General features: G+C 37.1%; 1 protein-coding gene across 1 annotated transcript; it reads left to right on the forward strand.

Annotated features, from left to right (window-relative positions):
• Positions 1-4,436: 4,436 nt before the first annotated feature.
• Positions 4,437-8,923, forward strand: LOC134793913 (uncharacterized). Its single transcript, XM_063765627.1, has 2 exons — positions 4,437-6,788; positions 8,463-8,923. Exons 1-2 carry the CDS (start codon positions 4,676-4,678, stop codon positions 8,921-8,923), a joined length of 2,574 nt encoding a protein of 857 aa, XP_063621697.1. The 5' UTR covers positions 4,437-4,675.
• Positions 8,924-14,585: the final 5,662 nt, after the last annotated feature.

Below are 14,585 nucleotides of genomic sequence, written 5' to 3' on the forward strand. Positions count from 1 at the left end.
GTGTGAGTGAGTAGTACCTGGATGGTACTACTCACTCACACGTATCATACGTAAATATGCGATATAGTTACGTATTTACATTCTATATTTTATATTTATCGTTCTGATCCAGACTGCACTACTAGAGGTGGGATCAGACGGTTCATTTTTTGTTCATTTTCTAGTTTCATTATTCATCTTTCACTCAAAGTAACACGTCTGAACACAAAATGAACCAAAAGTGAAAAATGAATTCATTAGTGAAAGAATCCAACAATGTTGGATATTTTCATTCGGCATTTTTCACTCGCACTCCGAATGAACAAAAAATGAACAGTGTGAACACAGAAATGAACGTTCATTCGGATTATGTATATTTTTCTCAAATCCTGTGGGTATAATACCTACTATCAATAAAATGGTGTTCAAGTGGAACGAACAAAATACTCATTTATTTTTGGAGCATTTCAAAATTATTAATGCCTCTGGAACCACAAAATTGATGAGTATAAAGACAGAACAATCCGGGCAAATTCTATAAAATCTCTAATTAGTGATTTAAACTTAGAGGTTAGTGAAGAAGAAATTAAACTTAAAATAAAGACAATACGATTATTAAATGATCACAAATTAAACTAATACCAAGACGCACAACTTCATTCGACGCCATAGTGAAAGAAAATAAAAAATTAATAATCTTTCCAGCAGCCGTGTGAACGTGGAATGAAAGGAAAATGAAATATTCACTCAAGTGGACATTCATTCGAGTGAACCGTCTGATCCCACCTTTAGGTGAAATCAGACGGTTCATTTTGTGTTCATTATCGTGTTTCATTATTCATCTTTCACTCAAAGTGACACGTGTAAACACAAAATGAACCAAAAGTGAAAAATGAATTCATTAGTGAAAGAATCCAACAATGTTGGATATTTTCATTCGGCATCTTTAACTCGCACTCCTAATGAACAAAAAATGAACAATGTGAACACAGGGTGATGGTTCATTCCGATTTTGCATATTTTTCTCGAATCCTGTGGGTAGTAGGTTAAGTAGGTAGACTTCTTGGAAAAAGCAGGATATGGTATTTGTAGGTACTCAGTAAAAATATTCCAGAGTTCCAAAACAATCGTCAGTAGCAAGTTATTAGAAGTTCTTAAAAATTGCTTAAATTCACCCGCAAATGATTGCGATACAATTTAGGATCTTCAATGGCTACCTAGTTTCCCCAATGTATTCGAAGCTCGCACCCACCACCGTCGACGTTTTCTTTGCATTTTGCTTGTTAACATCTTTATTAAATGATCACAAATAAAAATTAATCCAAGACGCACAACTTCATTCGACGCCATAGTGAAAGAAAATGAAAAGTGAATAATCTAAGCACCAGCTCCGTATGAACATGCAATGAAACAAAATGAAAAGTGAATAATCTAAGCAACAGCTCCGTGTGAACATGCAATGAAAGAAAAATGAATCATTCACTCAAGTGAACATTCATTCGAGTGAAACGTCTGATCCCACCTTTATGCTGCATAATTGCGGCACGATATTGCAGTCAAAAGTCCGGCAAACATCCGGGCAGTAACATCGATTTTGACATAATTATGCATAATGCAGTTGGCAATATTGCCGCGCAGGAGTAATGCTACCGCCGCATTACTGTAGGAATCCGAACGGCAAATTAAAACCAAAATATTACTTTGCTAATCCGCGAAAAGATAACGTGCTAGTCAATCAGTGCTAACCCTTGAATGTTGCGTCATCGCCGTTATTACGAATTTTTCCATCTCACTCACACTTGCACGGTAGGGGGAGTGGTCAAGGTATAAATATGGCCGACCATTCTAGACAGGTCATTCCGTTGCCGGGCGTCAGACCGTCAACAACTCCCGAGGATGCCTCGTAGAGAGGCGAAACACGTGTCGAGGTTTATTCTTTTGGTGGTGGTTTGTTATATTTATTTGCGTATTTATTTTTGCGGTGGGAGGGTGGGAATATTAATTGCATGTAAAAATACGCAAGTAAGTATAACGGGTTAGCACTGATTGACTAGCACGTTATCTTTTCGCGGATTAGCAAAGTAATATTTTGGTTTTAATTAGTATGGATTTCCGCAAAGTAACGCCTGATTCTATTCACTATCCGAACGGCACCTTTGAAGTTACATTCGGCAACTAGATATCGGGTAGAGTTAAATTACGGAGAGGGACTCGGTTTTACTCACTCATTCCAAGAATCTGCTTTGCAAATCAGGAAAGGCCATCAAAGAGTTCGCAAGATTCACTGCTATCTAGAAAAAAAACCTTGGCAGAGTTCCAACCCATTCGGATCCTTTTAATCACTTCTTATCAAGGGTCACCGTTTCATTTCAAGTCTTATTCAATAGGTATTGAATGAAAAGTAGATGTTATTTCAACCTAATCGATACAAACTATTAGCTTTTGTTATTGCTTTAATAGCTTAATACTGCATGGAACCTTTTCTCGTGAGTTGAAGTCACCAGTCACTGTAATTGTAAAATACCTACATTGATAAGAAATAACAACTTAGGGGACGTATCAAATTATTTCATTAAATATTTTGGTTTGTGTATTAGTCACACTATATGTACTTATAAATATACTTATATTACAAACTAAAATACATGTCATATTAACTAAATACATTACCTAGAGCGTTATTCTAACTTTATAATTTGTTACGCTATGATATTGTTATGATACGATATTTACACGACTCGCGGTGTATTGCGCGCACCAATCAGCCATCAAGAAAAAACTAAACATCGGAAAATTGCCAGTTACTTACTGTGGTATTACTTAGGGTGTGCGCGGTAGAAATATACGCAATGAAGCAAATAAAAAAAGGTCAAAAACGACACTCCCATCTTATGGGATCACCTCGGTGTCTGCATCTGCCTGTCACCGGCGTTTTTATATTTAGGCAGCTACATTCATGATATTTTATGGATATTCGATTATCTTTTTCACCTGCCTGTCAGTCCCGAAGATGAAGTAAGCGTGATCTGATGCTTTATGCTCTGGCATTTGTTGCGGTAAAATTTTAAAGTAAATAATAGTATTGACCATGCTACATTAGATAATTCCATTACGACGGTGCGAATAAAAAAATCGTTATGTGTTTTTTAGGCATATTTTATTTCCTTTTTTAATTTCCCGTCGACCCACATAAATATTTTTTTTGTATTTTTATTAGTTTCGAAAATAACTTATTCCGCTATAAATAAATGAATAAATATTATAGGACAATTTTACACAGATCGGCCTAGTCCCACAGTACGCTCAATACTTGTATTGTGGGTACTAGACGACGATATATATACCTAATACACATACAGGATGATTCAGTAGACGTGAGCAGGACTAACACTGCGCATTTCGTAAATTATAAGTAACTGTTTCGTATCAGTATTAGTGAGGTTAACGTTAAATTTCTAGTCGTGTTGAAAAGAGAAAGTTATTAATTTATTTACGACATGCATGGTCACCCTAAAATTAGAATACTAAACTATCGATATTCTGTGTCAAATTGAATGTCATCACGGTCTGGTTATTTTTGAAAATTCGTATCTCACTCAAGATTGACAGTTTATTTTCTTCGTAATCAAAATGCTGTCATTACGGTTAAAGAGGTTTTATGTTTATTAATTAGATCTTGTAGGGTGACCATAATTGTAGATTGAAGAAATTTGCCCTCACGAAAAAGTAAAAAAATAGGAAAATGTGTGGTTGTTTCATCTAAATACGACGGTGATCGATCAATTATCAGTTACTGAGTGTGCAGGATTAGTCCTGCTCACGTCTCAGGAATCACGCTGTATACCGGGTTTGGCCTGTAATATGAGCAAAAAATTAAACCGTAGGCTGTACTCCTCATACTGACCAACATTTGTTCAGCTACTTTTAAAAATAACTTGTAGTTTGATTTTTAATACATTTTAAAGTTTATTCTAAGACGCAATGTATTGCGAATTTTGCTATGTTTAAGGCGTGACAAGCAACGTCAATCACAATAATAATGGCGTGGCGATGGCGTCCATTGAAGATAATATTTATTTTGTATGAAAAATAGGGATCTAAATACTTCATAATTTTTAAAAGTTGCTGAACAAAAGTGTAATTGTTTGAGGAGTACAATCTATGTTTCAATTATTTGCTCGTGTTACAGGCTACACCCGGTATATATATGTATATGTGGGCGGCAATCCTTGATGTTTGTTTAAATGTATGTTTTTAAATAATTTTAATTAGATTTTTATTATTTAAATCGATAGTTGCAAATAAATATAAAATATATTTGATTTAAAGGAAGCAGTCAATTGACTGTTTAATTATAATTTCGATATGATAAACTGAATGTGTTTAATTAAAATAATCTCAAAATTAATGTATTAAATATCTATTTTTATTAAATTAATTGTTATTTTGAAACGATTCCGGAAATATTAATAAATGGGAGTTGTACTGATAAACAACTGTAGCGCAGGTGGTGTGGCGTGATCTCAGGTAGTCCCACCTGGAGGGGTAGGGTTGAAAAGGTTATTTAAGTGGTTGCATGCCTTTGTTTCGATTCATTCTTATGCTAAGCCTAGATTGTGTAAGAGCTATCTATACTCGTAAATAAAAGTGAGTTAACAAGTGAAACGTCTATTTCTTCGTTACTACTCCTAACCTAATGGATGGTCATGAGAACTGGTTACCACCCGGTGACCATGCAGACCATGCGCATAGTGGAACTTCGCCGACAGCAGCGGTGGGATCACAATCCCCTATACTAGGCGGGCGTCGACGATCGGTTATTCAACCTGAGCCTACTTTTACCATGGACCAAGTGATGAGCCTGGTAACCACAGTCACCAAGCAAGCAGCAGCAAGTGCTGTTAATGCGGCACTGTCTGCCACTGCCGCTAATCCACAACAGCCGGCGCTACCCCGTGAACGAGGAAATTTCTACCTACCCCCGTTCGACCCGGATGTACGATCTCATGATATTCGAGATTGGTGCGCTAATGTCGATGAAACCATTTCCGTCTTCTCTATATCACCTCAAGAAGCACGGATGAAAGCCATACTTCAGTTAAAAGGAAGAGCAAAAGTGTGGGCCGACACGTGGTCTCTACATTCAACTACTTGGGATCAGGTGAAGGAAGATATAATCAAGACATTCTCAAAGGAGTTCCGGTATGCTGATGATGTACAGAAGTGGCGCAACTACACGTCGGACCAAGCAGCGAGCTACGCCGAATACGCCACTACAGCTTGGACATTATTCAAGCGCGTGCGGCCGGAAGCGAATGATGCCGATGCTGTGGATGCTGTTATCACAGGTATTTATCCTGAACATATTAGATCTGAATTATTACGAAGTACGCCTGACTCTTTGCCTAAACTAGTATCTGTTTTGAAGACATACCGTAAACGCAAATTCGATACACTAGAAAAAATGAATAATAATAACAATTCTAAGAAAGCTCGCCCCACTGAAGTAGGTGTTAAACCAGACTATTCGTCTACTATTTGCTATAGGTGTAATAAACCTGGTCATCGCTTTCGTGATTGCAAGGCGCTTAATTCTTCCGGATCTGATAACTCCCCCACCGTCGGTAGCGAGTCTAAAGCACCTACTGATACTAAATCAGTTGAATGCAAATATTGTAAGAAAAAGGGCCATGTTGAAAAGAATTGTTTTCGTAAAATGTTAAATGAACGGTCGAATTCAGACAAGTTAGTAAACCTTTGCAGCAATCTTTCCGGCAGGGCCCGTAGTACTACTACAGTTAAAATAGGTGATGTTACTTATCCTTGCTTGTTTGATACTGGGTCTGATTGTTCACTGATGCGGAAACGCTTCTCTGGTTCGATTCCCGGGAAGAGAAAGGCTGTTAATGCCACTTTTTTCGGTGCTGGTGAGCACCCATTTGATTCAAGACAGACCATTACTAATACGGTAGAAATAGGTGGTACTTGTGTCGAGTTAGAGTTTTATGTTGTTGAAGATACTGAGATACAAGATGATATCATAATTGGATTTGACCTTTTGCAAATACCTGGTCTTAGTGTCACTCAAACACGAGATGAAATTTCAGTGAAACGCAATTTCTTAATAAGCAAATGCACACAAAAAGAATCATGTCTTGAGCCTGTTTTTGATACTGACGTAAAAGATACTGATTTACTTAAAAAATTACATGATATTGTTGATAAATATAAAGACAGCTTTACGACTGGAAATCGCGTTTCTAAAGTAAATACCGGTGAATTGAAAATAAGACTTAAAAACCCTGACAAAATTGTACAGCGTCGACCTTATAGATTATCACCTACTGAGCGCGAAAAGGTTAAGGAAATGATTGCAGATCTCAAAAGCAATGAAATAATTCGTGAAAGTTCTTCACCTTTTAGCAGTCCAATTTTGCTAGTTAAGAAAAAGGATGGTTCTGATCGCCTTTGCGTTGATTTTCGTGAGCTGAATGCTAACACTTTAAGAGACCACTTTCCATTGCCTTTGATTGCTGATCAGATAGATAAGTTAGGAAAGGCGCGTTACTTTACACGTCTTGACATGACCGCCGGGTTTCATCAGATTCCTATTGCTGAAGACTCGATCGAAAAGACATCATTTGTGACCCCTGATGGACAATACGAGTATTTACGTATGCCTTTTGGCCTTTGCAATGCGCCTTCCGTCTATCAGCGCGCCATAAACAAAGCACTAGGCGACTATAAAGATAACATTGCTTTAGTCTATCTTGACGATATTCTTATTATGTCTGAAACGCCTGAAGAAGGTTTGCGCAACCTTGATCTTGTCCTAAAACGATTAACTGACTCCGGTTTTTCATTAAACGTTTCTAAATGTACTTTTTTGAAAACTTCAATCGAATATCTGGGGAACATTGTAGAAAACGGGACCGTTAAACCCAGTCCTAGAAAGATTGAGGCTTTATCCAGTTCCCCGGTACCCAGAAACATAAAAGAATTGCGCCAGTTTAATGGACTAGCTGGGTATTTTCGGAAATATGTACCAAATTTCTCAAAGATTATGATTCCCCTTTATGAACTTACCAAGAGTAACGTACCATGGAACTGGACAGAGCGTCAAGAACAGGCTAGAAAAGAGATAATCAGTCGCTTGACATCTTCTCCTTTGCTTACGATATTTGATCCGGATTTGCCGACCGAACTCCATACGGATGCCAGTTCTCTCGGCTATGGCGGCGTTTTAATTCAAAAAAGAGATCAAGAAGCTCACGTTATTGGGTACTTTAGTATGAGAACGACCAGCGCAGAAAGTAAATATCATTCATATGAACTTGAAACGCTGGCCGTTGTAAAGGCAATAAAACATTTTCGTCATTTTTTATATGGGCGATCATTTAAAGTCATAACTGATTGCAATTCACTTAAAGCGTCTCGACACAAAAAGGAGTTAACGCCTAGAGTTCACCGCTGGTGGACCTTTTTACAAAACTATGAATTTGAGATTGAATACCGTAAGGGTGAAAGATTGGCTCACGCAGATTACTTCAGTAGAAATCCTGTAGATACCCGTGAATCTAACAAATCACCAAAACAATCAAAACCTTTGCGATTTTCAGCCAATGTTACCACTCTTGACCATAACTGGCTGCTTATAGAACAAAAACGCGACCCCATACTTAAAAATATCGTAGAACAGCTGAATTCAGACTCTATACCTCAAGATATAGCCAATACATACGTTATATTACAGGACAAATTGCTCAGAAGAAAAGTTCAAATTGATAACAAAACACGGAAACTTATTATTGTCCCATGTAGTTATCGATGGAATCTTATTGCTCACTATCACTCAACACTTCAACACTTTAGCTGGGAAAAGGTATTAGCCAAAATTAGAGAACAATACTGGTTCCCTAATATGTCCAAATTAGTTCGCAAATTTATAGAAAACTGCGTCAGTTGCCGAGTTCGAAAGGGCGTATCTGGAGCTAGGCAAATCTCTCTACATCCCATTGATAAAGTGGCTGTGCCCTTTCATACCGTCCATGCGGACATAACTGGACGTATGAATGGGACCCGAAGTGAGGCCGAGTATGCATTTGTTTTTATAGACGCATTTACCAAATACGTTCATCTAGCTTATGCTGACGATCGTACAACAGATTCCGCTATAAAAAGCTTTCAGGAATTAATAACTATATTTGGTACCCCGGCACGTCTTATAACAGATCAAGATAAAAGTATGACGTCGCTAGAGTTTAAAGAATTTTGTAATAAATTTCGTATTGAACATCACGTTGTGGCTAAAGGCGCTAGTAGGGCAAATGGTCAGGCAGAGCGTATTATGAAAATAATAAAAGATAATATGTCAGTGGTGGAGCTTGATAAACCGTGGTATTCTGCTATGCAAGATCTACAGTTAGCAATTAATTGTACGATTTCTAAAAGTACCGGTAAAAGTCCATTAGAACTGTTGCTAGGGAAAAAATGTTTGCCACCCGCTATCAAGCTTCTCCAAGTTGACGATGATGAGCCTATAGAGGACCTTACTTCTGTTAGAAATGTTTGTAAGCAAAGGATGGACGAGCGATCTTTTCAAGACAAATTGAGGTTTGATATAGGTAAAGCGCGGGTCAAACCTTACAAAGTGGGAGATTTTGTTTTGATGCGTCGTCATGAAAGACATACTACCAAACTGGGTGCAAAATTCGAGGGCCCCATGGAGATATTGGAAATACTACCTAACGACCGCTATAAATTAAAACATGTCAATTTACGTGGAAGTACTGAAAAGATCGCTAGCCATGATTTCTTAAGACCTGCTCCTACGGGACAGACAGATCCATTTGATAATGATGATGACGAGTCTGCCGTGTGGGCGGTGGATGAGACGAGTAGCAGTGTTCAAAATGAAGACTGCTCTCAGTCCGAGACCCAATAAACGTGGTTTAATTAATTAGATATTATTATGCATTGTTCCACCTTATCCACAACACCTTCCTTATAACGCTGGCTGGCCACCACGCGTTTCCTTTTTCCCGGTCTTGACGGCTAGATCTCTATGTTGAGTGATGCCGGTGTGGGCTAGATCCCAGGATGGGTGATGCCAGGATCAGCGCAGGGAGCGCGCTGGAGCAGAATGGCCGTGTGGGCGGCAATCCTTGATGTTTGTTTAAATGTATGTTTTTAAATAATTTTAATTAGATTTTTATTATTTAAATCGATAGTTGCAAATAAATATAAAATATATTTGATTTAAAGGAAGCAGTCAATTGACTGTTTAATTATAATTTCGATATGATAAACTGAATGTGTTTAATTAAAATAATCTCAAAATTAATGTATTAAATATCTATTTTTATTAAATTAATTGTTATTTTGAAACGATTCCGGAAATATTAATAAATGGGAGTTGTACTGATAAACAACTGTAGCGCAGGTGGTGTGGCGTGATCTCAGGTAGTCCCACCTGGAGGGGTAGGGTTGAAAAGGTTATTTAAGTGGTTGCATGCCTTTGTTTCGATTCATTCTTATGCTAAGCCTAGATTGTGTAAGAGCTATCTATACTCGTAAATAAAAGTGAGTTAACAAGTGAAACGTCTATTTCTTCGTTACTACTCCTAACCTAATGGATGGTCATGAGAACTGGTTACCACCCGGTGACCATGCAGACCATGCGCATAGTGGAACTTCGCCGACATATACTTATATACATAGAAACATCCATAACTCAGGAACAAATATTTGTGATGAACACACAAATAAATGCCCTTACCAGGATTTGAACCCGGGACCTCCAGCTTCGTAGGCAGGGTCACTACCGCTAGGCTAGTAGGCCGCTATGTGAACACAGAACAACATTTGTACAAAAAAATAGCTATGCGATTTATTTGGCACATAACGAATGCCTTGTTTTCCGTCGAGGGTGATGGCGATAATGTTGCACAAGGCGATTTATTGTGGAGTGGATTACCCGACATTAAAATAATCCTAAAATCCGCTATGTATTATCTCTCATGCTACGTTACTGTGGCAACAAATGGCTATGTGTAAACTTCACACATGACGATTTTAAGTGAACCAAATTTAAGTCACTATGTAGCGAAATTCTGGTTAAAATAATTAATATTGTAAAAATTTAAGAAAACTTTTTATTTTCTTCATGAGTATCATGTGAAAACCATTGATCTATTAGAAAAAAAAAGCCAGGTGCAGTAAATATATTACAAACAGGAAAATAAACAGTTTGTTTTATTCGCACGCACGCATTAAAGTAGCTTAAAATGCATGACGTTTTTTTTATTCGCACCGACGATTATTATTATTAAAAAGCCTGATAAAAACTACCAGCTTACATCTGTGGAGTTCTTTTTAATTCAAAGAAAAACATGGTATTTCCCGATTTTTAGATGCAGTTTTCATACACACCATAACAGAATTTTGACATCGATGCAAATTTAAAGTGTAATTTTTATCTTGAAATAAAGAAATCTATTTATCATATTTTTAGCTTTTGTGCACAATTTGTCACAAATTTTTATATTTTAGACCTATGTTTACCTACCTATGTTTGTGATTATTTTCTATGGAGCGAAAGTCAAAAACTGGATTCGAATCGATACAGTAGGGCTACCGCCAATACCGAAAATCGTCAATTGCGGGCATTTTTCTCTGTCACTCTAATTACGCCTTCATTGGAGTAAAAGAGTAAGATCCCCGCAATTTACGAATTTCGGTTTTCGCGGTAGCCCCTCAGTCCCTCGACAAAGGCTTCAACATTGCTTATTAAATTTATGGCAGCCGTACACTGTGATCCAGAAAAGCGCTACGACTTTTGTAAAACTCGTTTTCTGACCCTACTGCACCTTAAATGATTCAGTATTTTGTAGTAATAATGACAGAAACGACCTAATGAGGCGTCTTCAGGAAAATTATCTAATTTTCTTAGTTTGGACATTTTCTTTTAAAATTTAAACGCCACCTTGAAAGTGGTTCATTAATCACTGTCAGTGATTTATTAATGTTATCATTCAAGGAGACACCCCGTTTACCTAGAGGCTAATTCTGATTTAACATTTTATATTTGGTAGGACCTTGAGTCATCTTATAAGGCATCGTATGTGCATTGTGCGGGGAGGTGCACCAAGTGCGAGCGAAATGCCTTAATACCTATGTCCTTTATGCAGCGACAGAATATACTTATTTATTTATTTGTTTATTTATTTATTTAATCTTTATTGCACAAAAGAAAAACCTTATAGTACAAAAGGCGGACTTAATGCCATAAGGCATTCTCTACCAGTCAACCTTAAGGCTAAGCAGAGAGATTGTGAGCGGTGCTACAATTACAACATCAAAAACAATCAATAAATTACGAATAACATATTAATTACCTATACATTATACTATACACATATATATATATATATATATATATATATATATATATATATATATATATATATATATATATATATATATATATATATATATTATACCTATATATATATATATATATATATATATATATAAATAACGACGAAACATATTATGAAACTAATAATACACTAAGATTTTTTCATTCTGCTAGCAAAGAAAGCACGTACGGATTTTTTGAAAGCGAACTTATTAGGCGCATTTTTTATGTTAAAAGGAAGTCCGTTCCAAAGACGCGCCACCTGCACAGTGAACGAATTCGACATTAACCCGGTTCGGTGAGGAGGGATGGACAGAGACATATTGCCAGAAGAGCGAAGTTGGCGGACGCGGACGCGGTATTCCGGAGAGAGTGGATCATTAAGCACAGAAAAAAGAGTGGAAAGCAAGCGAATATTGCGACGTTGTCGAATGGGAAGCCAGCCAAGCTGAGAGCGAAAAGAAGAAACGTGATCATATTTGCGGAGGCAAAAAATAAAGCGAATGCAGTTATTAACCAGGCGATCCAATTTATCAAGAAGCTCTTCGTTTATGTCCGGATAACAGACATCACCATAGTCAATAATGGGTAGTATAAGGGCGTTAACTAATGCAACTTTAGTTTTGACCGGTAAGAAGTGTTTCAGTTTGTTCAGATAATGAAGTGAGCCCATGAACTTACGACTGATTTCAGTAACCTGTGCTCTCCAACTCAAGGTGTTGTCGAAAAGAACACCCAAGTCTTTAACGCTCTGACTAAATGTTATTGGGGAGCCGTTAAAGCTTACAGGTGCAAGTGCGTCCAAGTCTAGTTTTTCAAGCTGTTTGGAACTACCTATAACAATAGCCTGGCACTTTGACGGATTTACAAAGAGGCCAAACCTCTCAGACCACTTCTGGATATGAAAAAGGTCCAGGTTAAGTTTATCAATGCAAGTTGGGAGGTCAGTCACGGAGCACTGGTCGTAGAATTGCAAGTCGTCAGCATACAGATGGTAGGAACAGCGAAGGTCAGGTGTAATAAAATTAATAAAGGTGGAAAAAAGAAGTGGGGATAAGATACCTCCTTGAGGCACGCCAGTCGCCAGATCATACCAGTCAGACAAAGACCGGTCAACTCGGACTGCCTGCTGGCGCCCCCGCAAGTAGGCACCCAACCAGTGAAGGGCTATTTCAGAGACTGTCATATGTTTGAGCAAGGCAAGGAGAATGTCATGGTCAACGGTATTAAATGCGTTAGAAAAGTCAATAAGAATAAGGACCGGACACTTATAGACAAAGCTCTCGGTACATTTTGACTTCAAAGGATGATCCATATCTCACTGGTCTGAGTGAATGACTAACATTCATGACTGACACTCATCTGGCGCATATGTGTCAGATGTCAGCTTTGAGCCGTATATATCAGCTTTGAATACTACCCGCTATTAAAAAAGTATAATTAGTGAATAAAAGTTCTGATTGGCTAATATAAAATTCTAGTTAAACCTCTTAAGCAGCATTGCAATATTTGACGTTGTGAAGCTGCGCGCAGTACAGGTTGCTCGACACAATACACGTGGAGTCATTTTTGATCTCTTGTCAGACATCTAATAGTGCCCTTATGAGATGACTGTTTGCATTTCGTGTACCGCTAACGCTGATTCGTGCTCACGATCAAGGTCGTATCAAAATAAATTTGAAACATATCAAATTCATAAAACAGAATCAGCTTCCTTATTTGGGACATCATTAAAATTTCCTACTCCATTTATAAAGCACATAAAATATCGAGTTATCAAAAACTGATAGTGTTTGCAAAGTGCGCAACTAAGTAGGCAGGATCAATCGCGTTCATAAATATGTATTAATTTGTAAAACCTTATTGCAATGGATTAGAGTGAAGAAATGTATACATATTTATGAACTCGACTGTAGGTACGTAGGTTTTCTTCATTACTGAAGGTCGGCCTTGAAAGTTTTTCTATGCTATTCATTAGCATATAGCAGTTAACAAGCTTCTTCCATTTTCGTTTTTCAGCTCCCTTCGGTAAATGTGCCTACTTTGCTCTAAAATTTGCTGCAAAATTGGAATTAATAATTAATTTTAATTATAATTATAATATTGTGGTAGGTATGTTGATATTTTCCGATTTAAAGTGGACAGTACTATCATATCGTATAGCACACTTAAATGAGAAAGTGATATTGTTTTCGTATAGTAATTGTGTTGGAGCACAATTACCCAGTTGGCAGATTTTACGGTAGTTACTTAGTAGACTTTTTATTTTTTTTGTAGGTTGGTATTTATTTGCCTCAAATCTACATATATAAGTATATGTCCAATGTAAATAAGACCGCCTCTTGTTTACCTCTGCTTGTATTTCTGTTTTCTTTTGTGTTGTTTTCTTTTATTGAGGTGTGCAATAAAGAGTATTTTTAGGTAAAATAAACTCTTAGTAATTCATAAGATAGTAATAAAACTCCGTATTTGAGAAGCCGTTGAAAAGTTACCTGTAGACATAGATATTGAAGAAACAATATTTTTTCTTCTTACAGCGTTTTCACACTGTCCGACCAGATATTATCCGTCGGATATGATTACAAGGAAGTTAAATGTAAAAAGTGCCTTTTTATATTTATTTATTAATTGAATGTAGGTACATATATTGTTAAAAAAGCGGAATTCCAAAAAAAATATTACTAACAAATAATATGGGCTTAATATGTCTGAAGTAAATGATTGATTGAAAAAATGAAAGGACTTGAAGGTCACTCTTTAATGGCGGGCTCTTCAAGGAAAATACTATAAAAATGCTCTTAGAATTCTTGTTATCTTCTCAGAGGTCATTTCCGTTTACTTACAGACCAATTCGAACGTGCACCTGACATCAAAACGATATCTGAATGATGTCAGTTAGTTATCATTCGTTTGTGCGTTTCGCTCGCACTAATTGACCGAAGCGAAGCGAAGGTCTACGTTTTGACTCGGGCATTTTGCTTTCGTATGTCCGGATGTTCTCCTCTACAGGTCGCAATTCTTAACCGATTCTCGTGAAATTTTGTGACCGAATTTTATGACTAAATAAAATTTTTTTGTCAATCCGGTTTTTGGAAATTTTTAAAAATGGCGGAGTCGCGATACCTGGAGCCTAAAAAAATAGTCGTATCGATATCATAAGAGTTTTTTCTTTTTGATATATGTTTAT

Source organism: Cydia splendana, chromosome 9 (genome assembly GCF_910591565.1).
Source record: "Cydia splendana chromosome 9, ilCydSple1.2, whole genome shotgun sequence".
Taxonomy (NCBI): Eukaryota; Metazoa; Arthropoda; class Insecta; order Lepidoptera; family Tortricidae; genus Cydia; species Cydia splendana.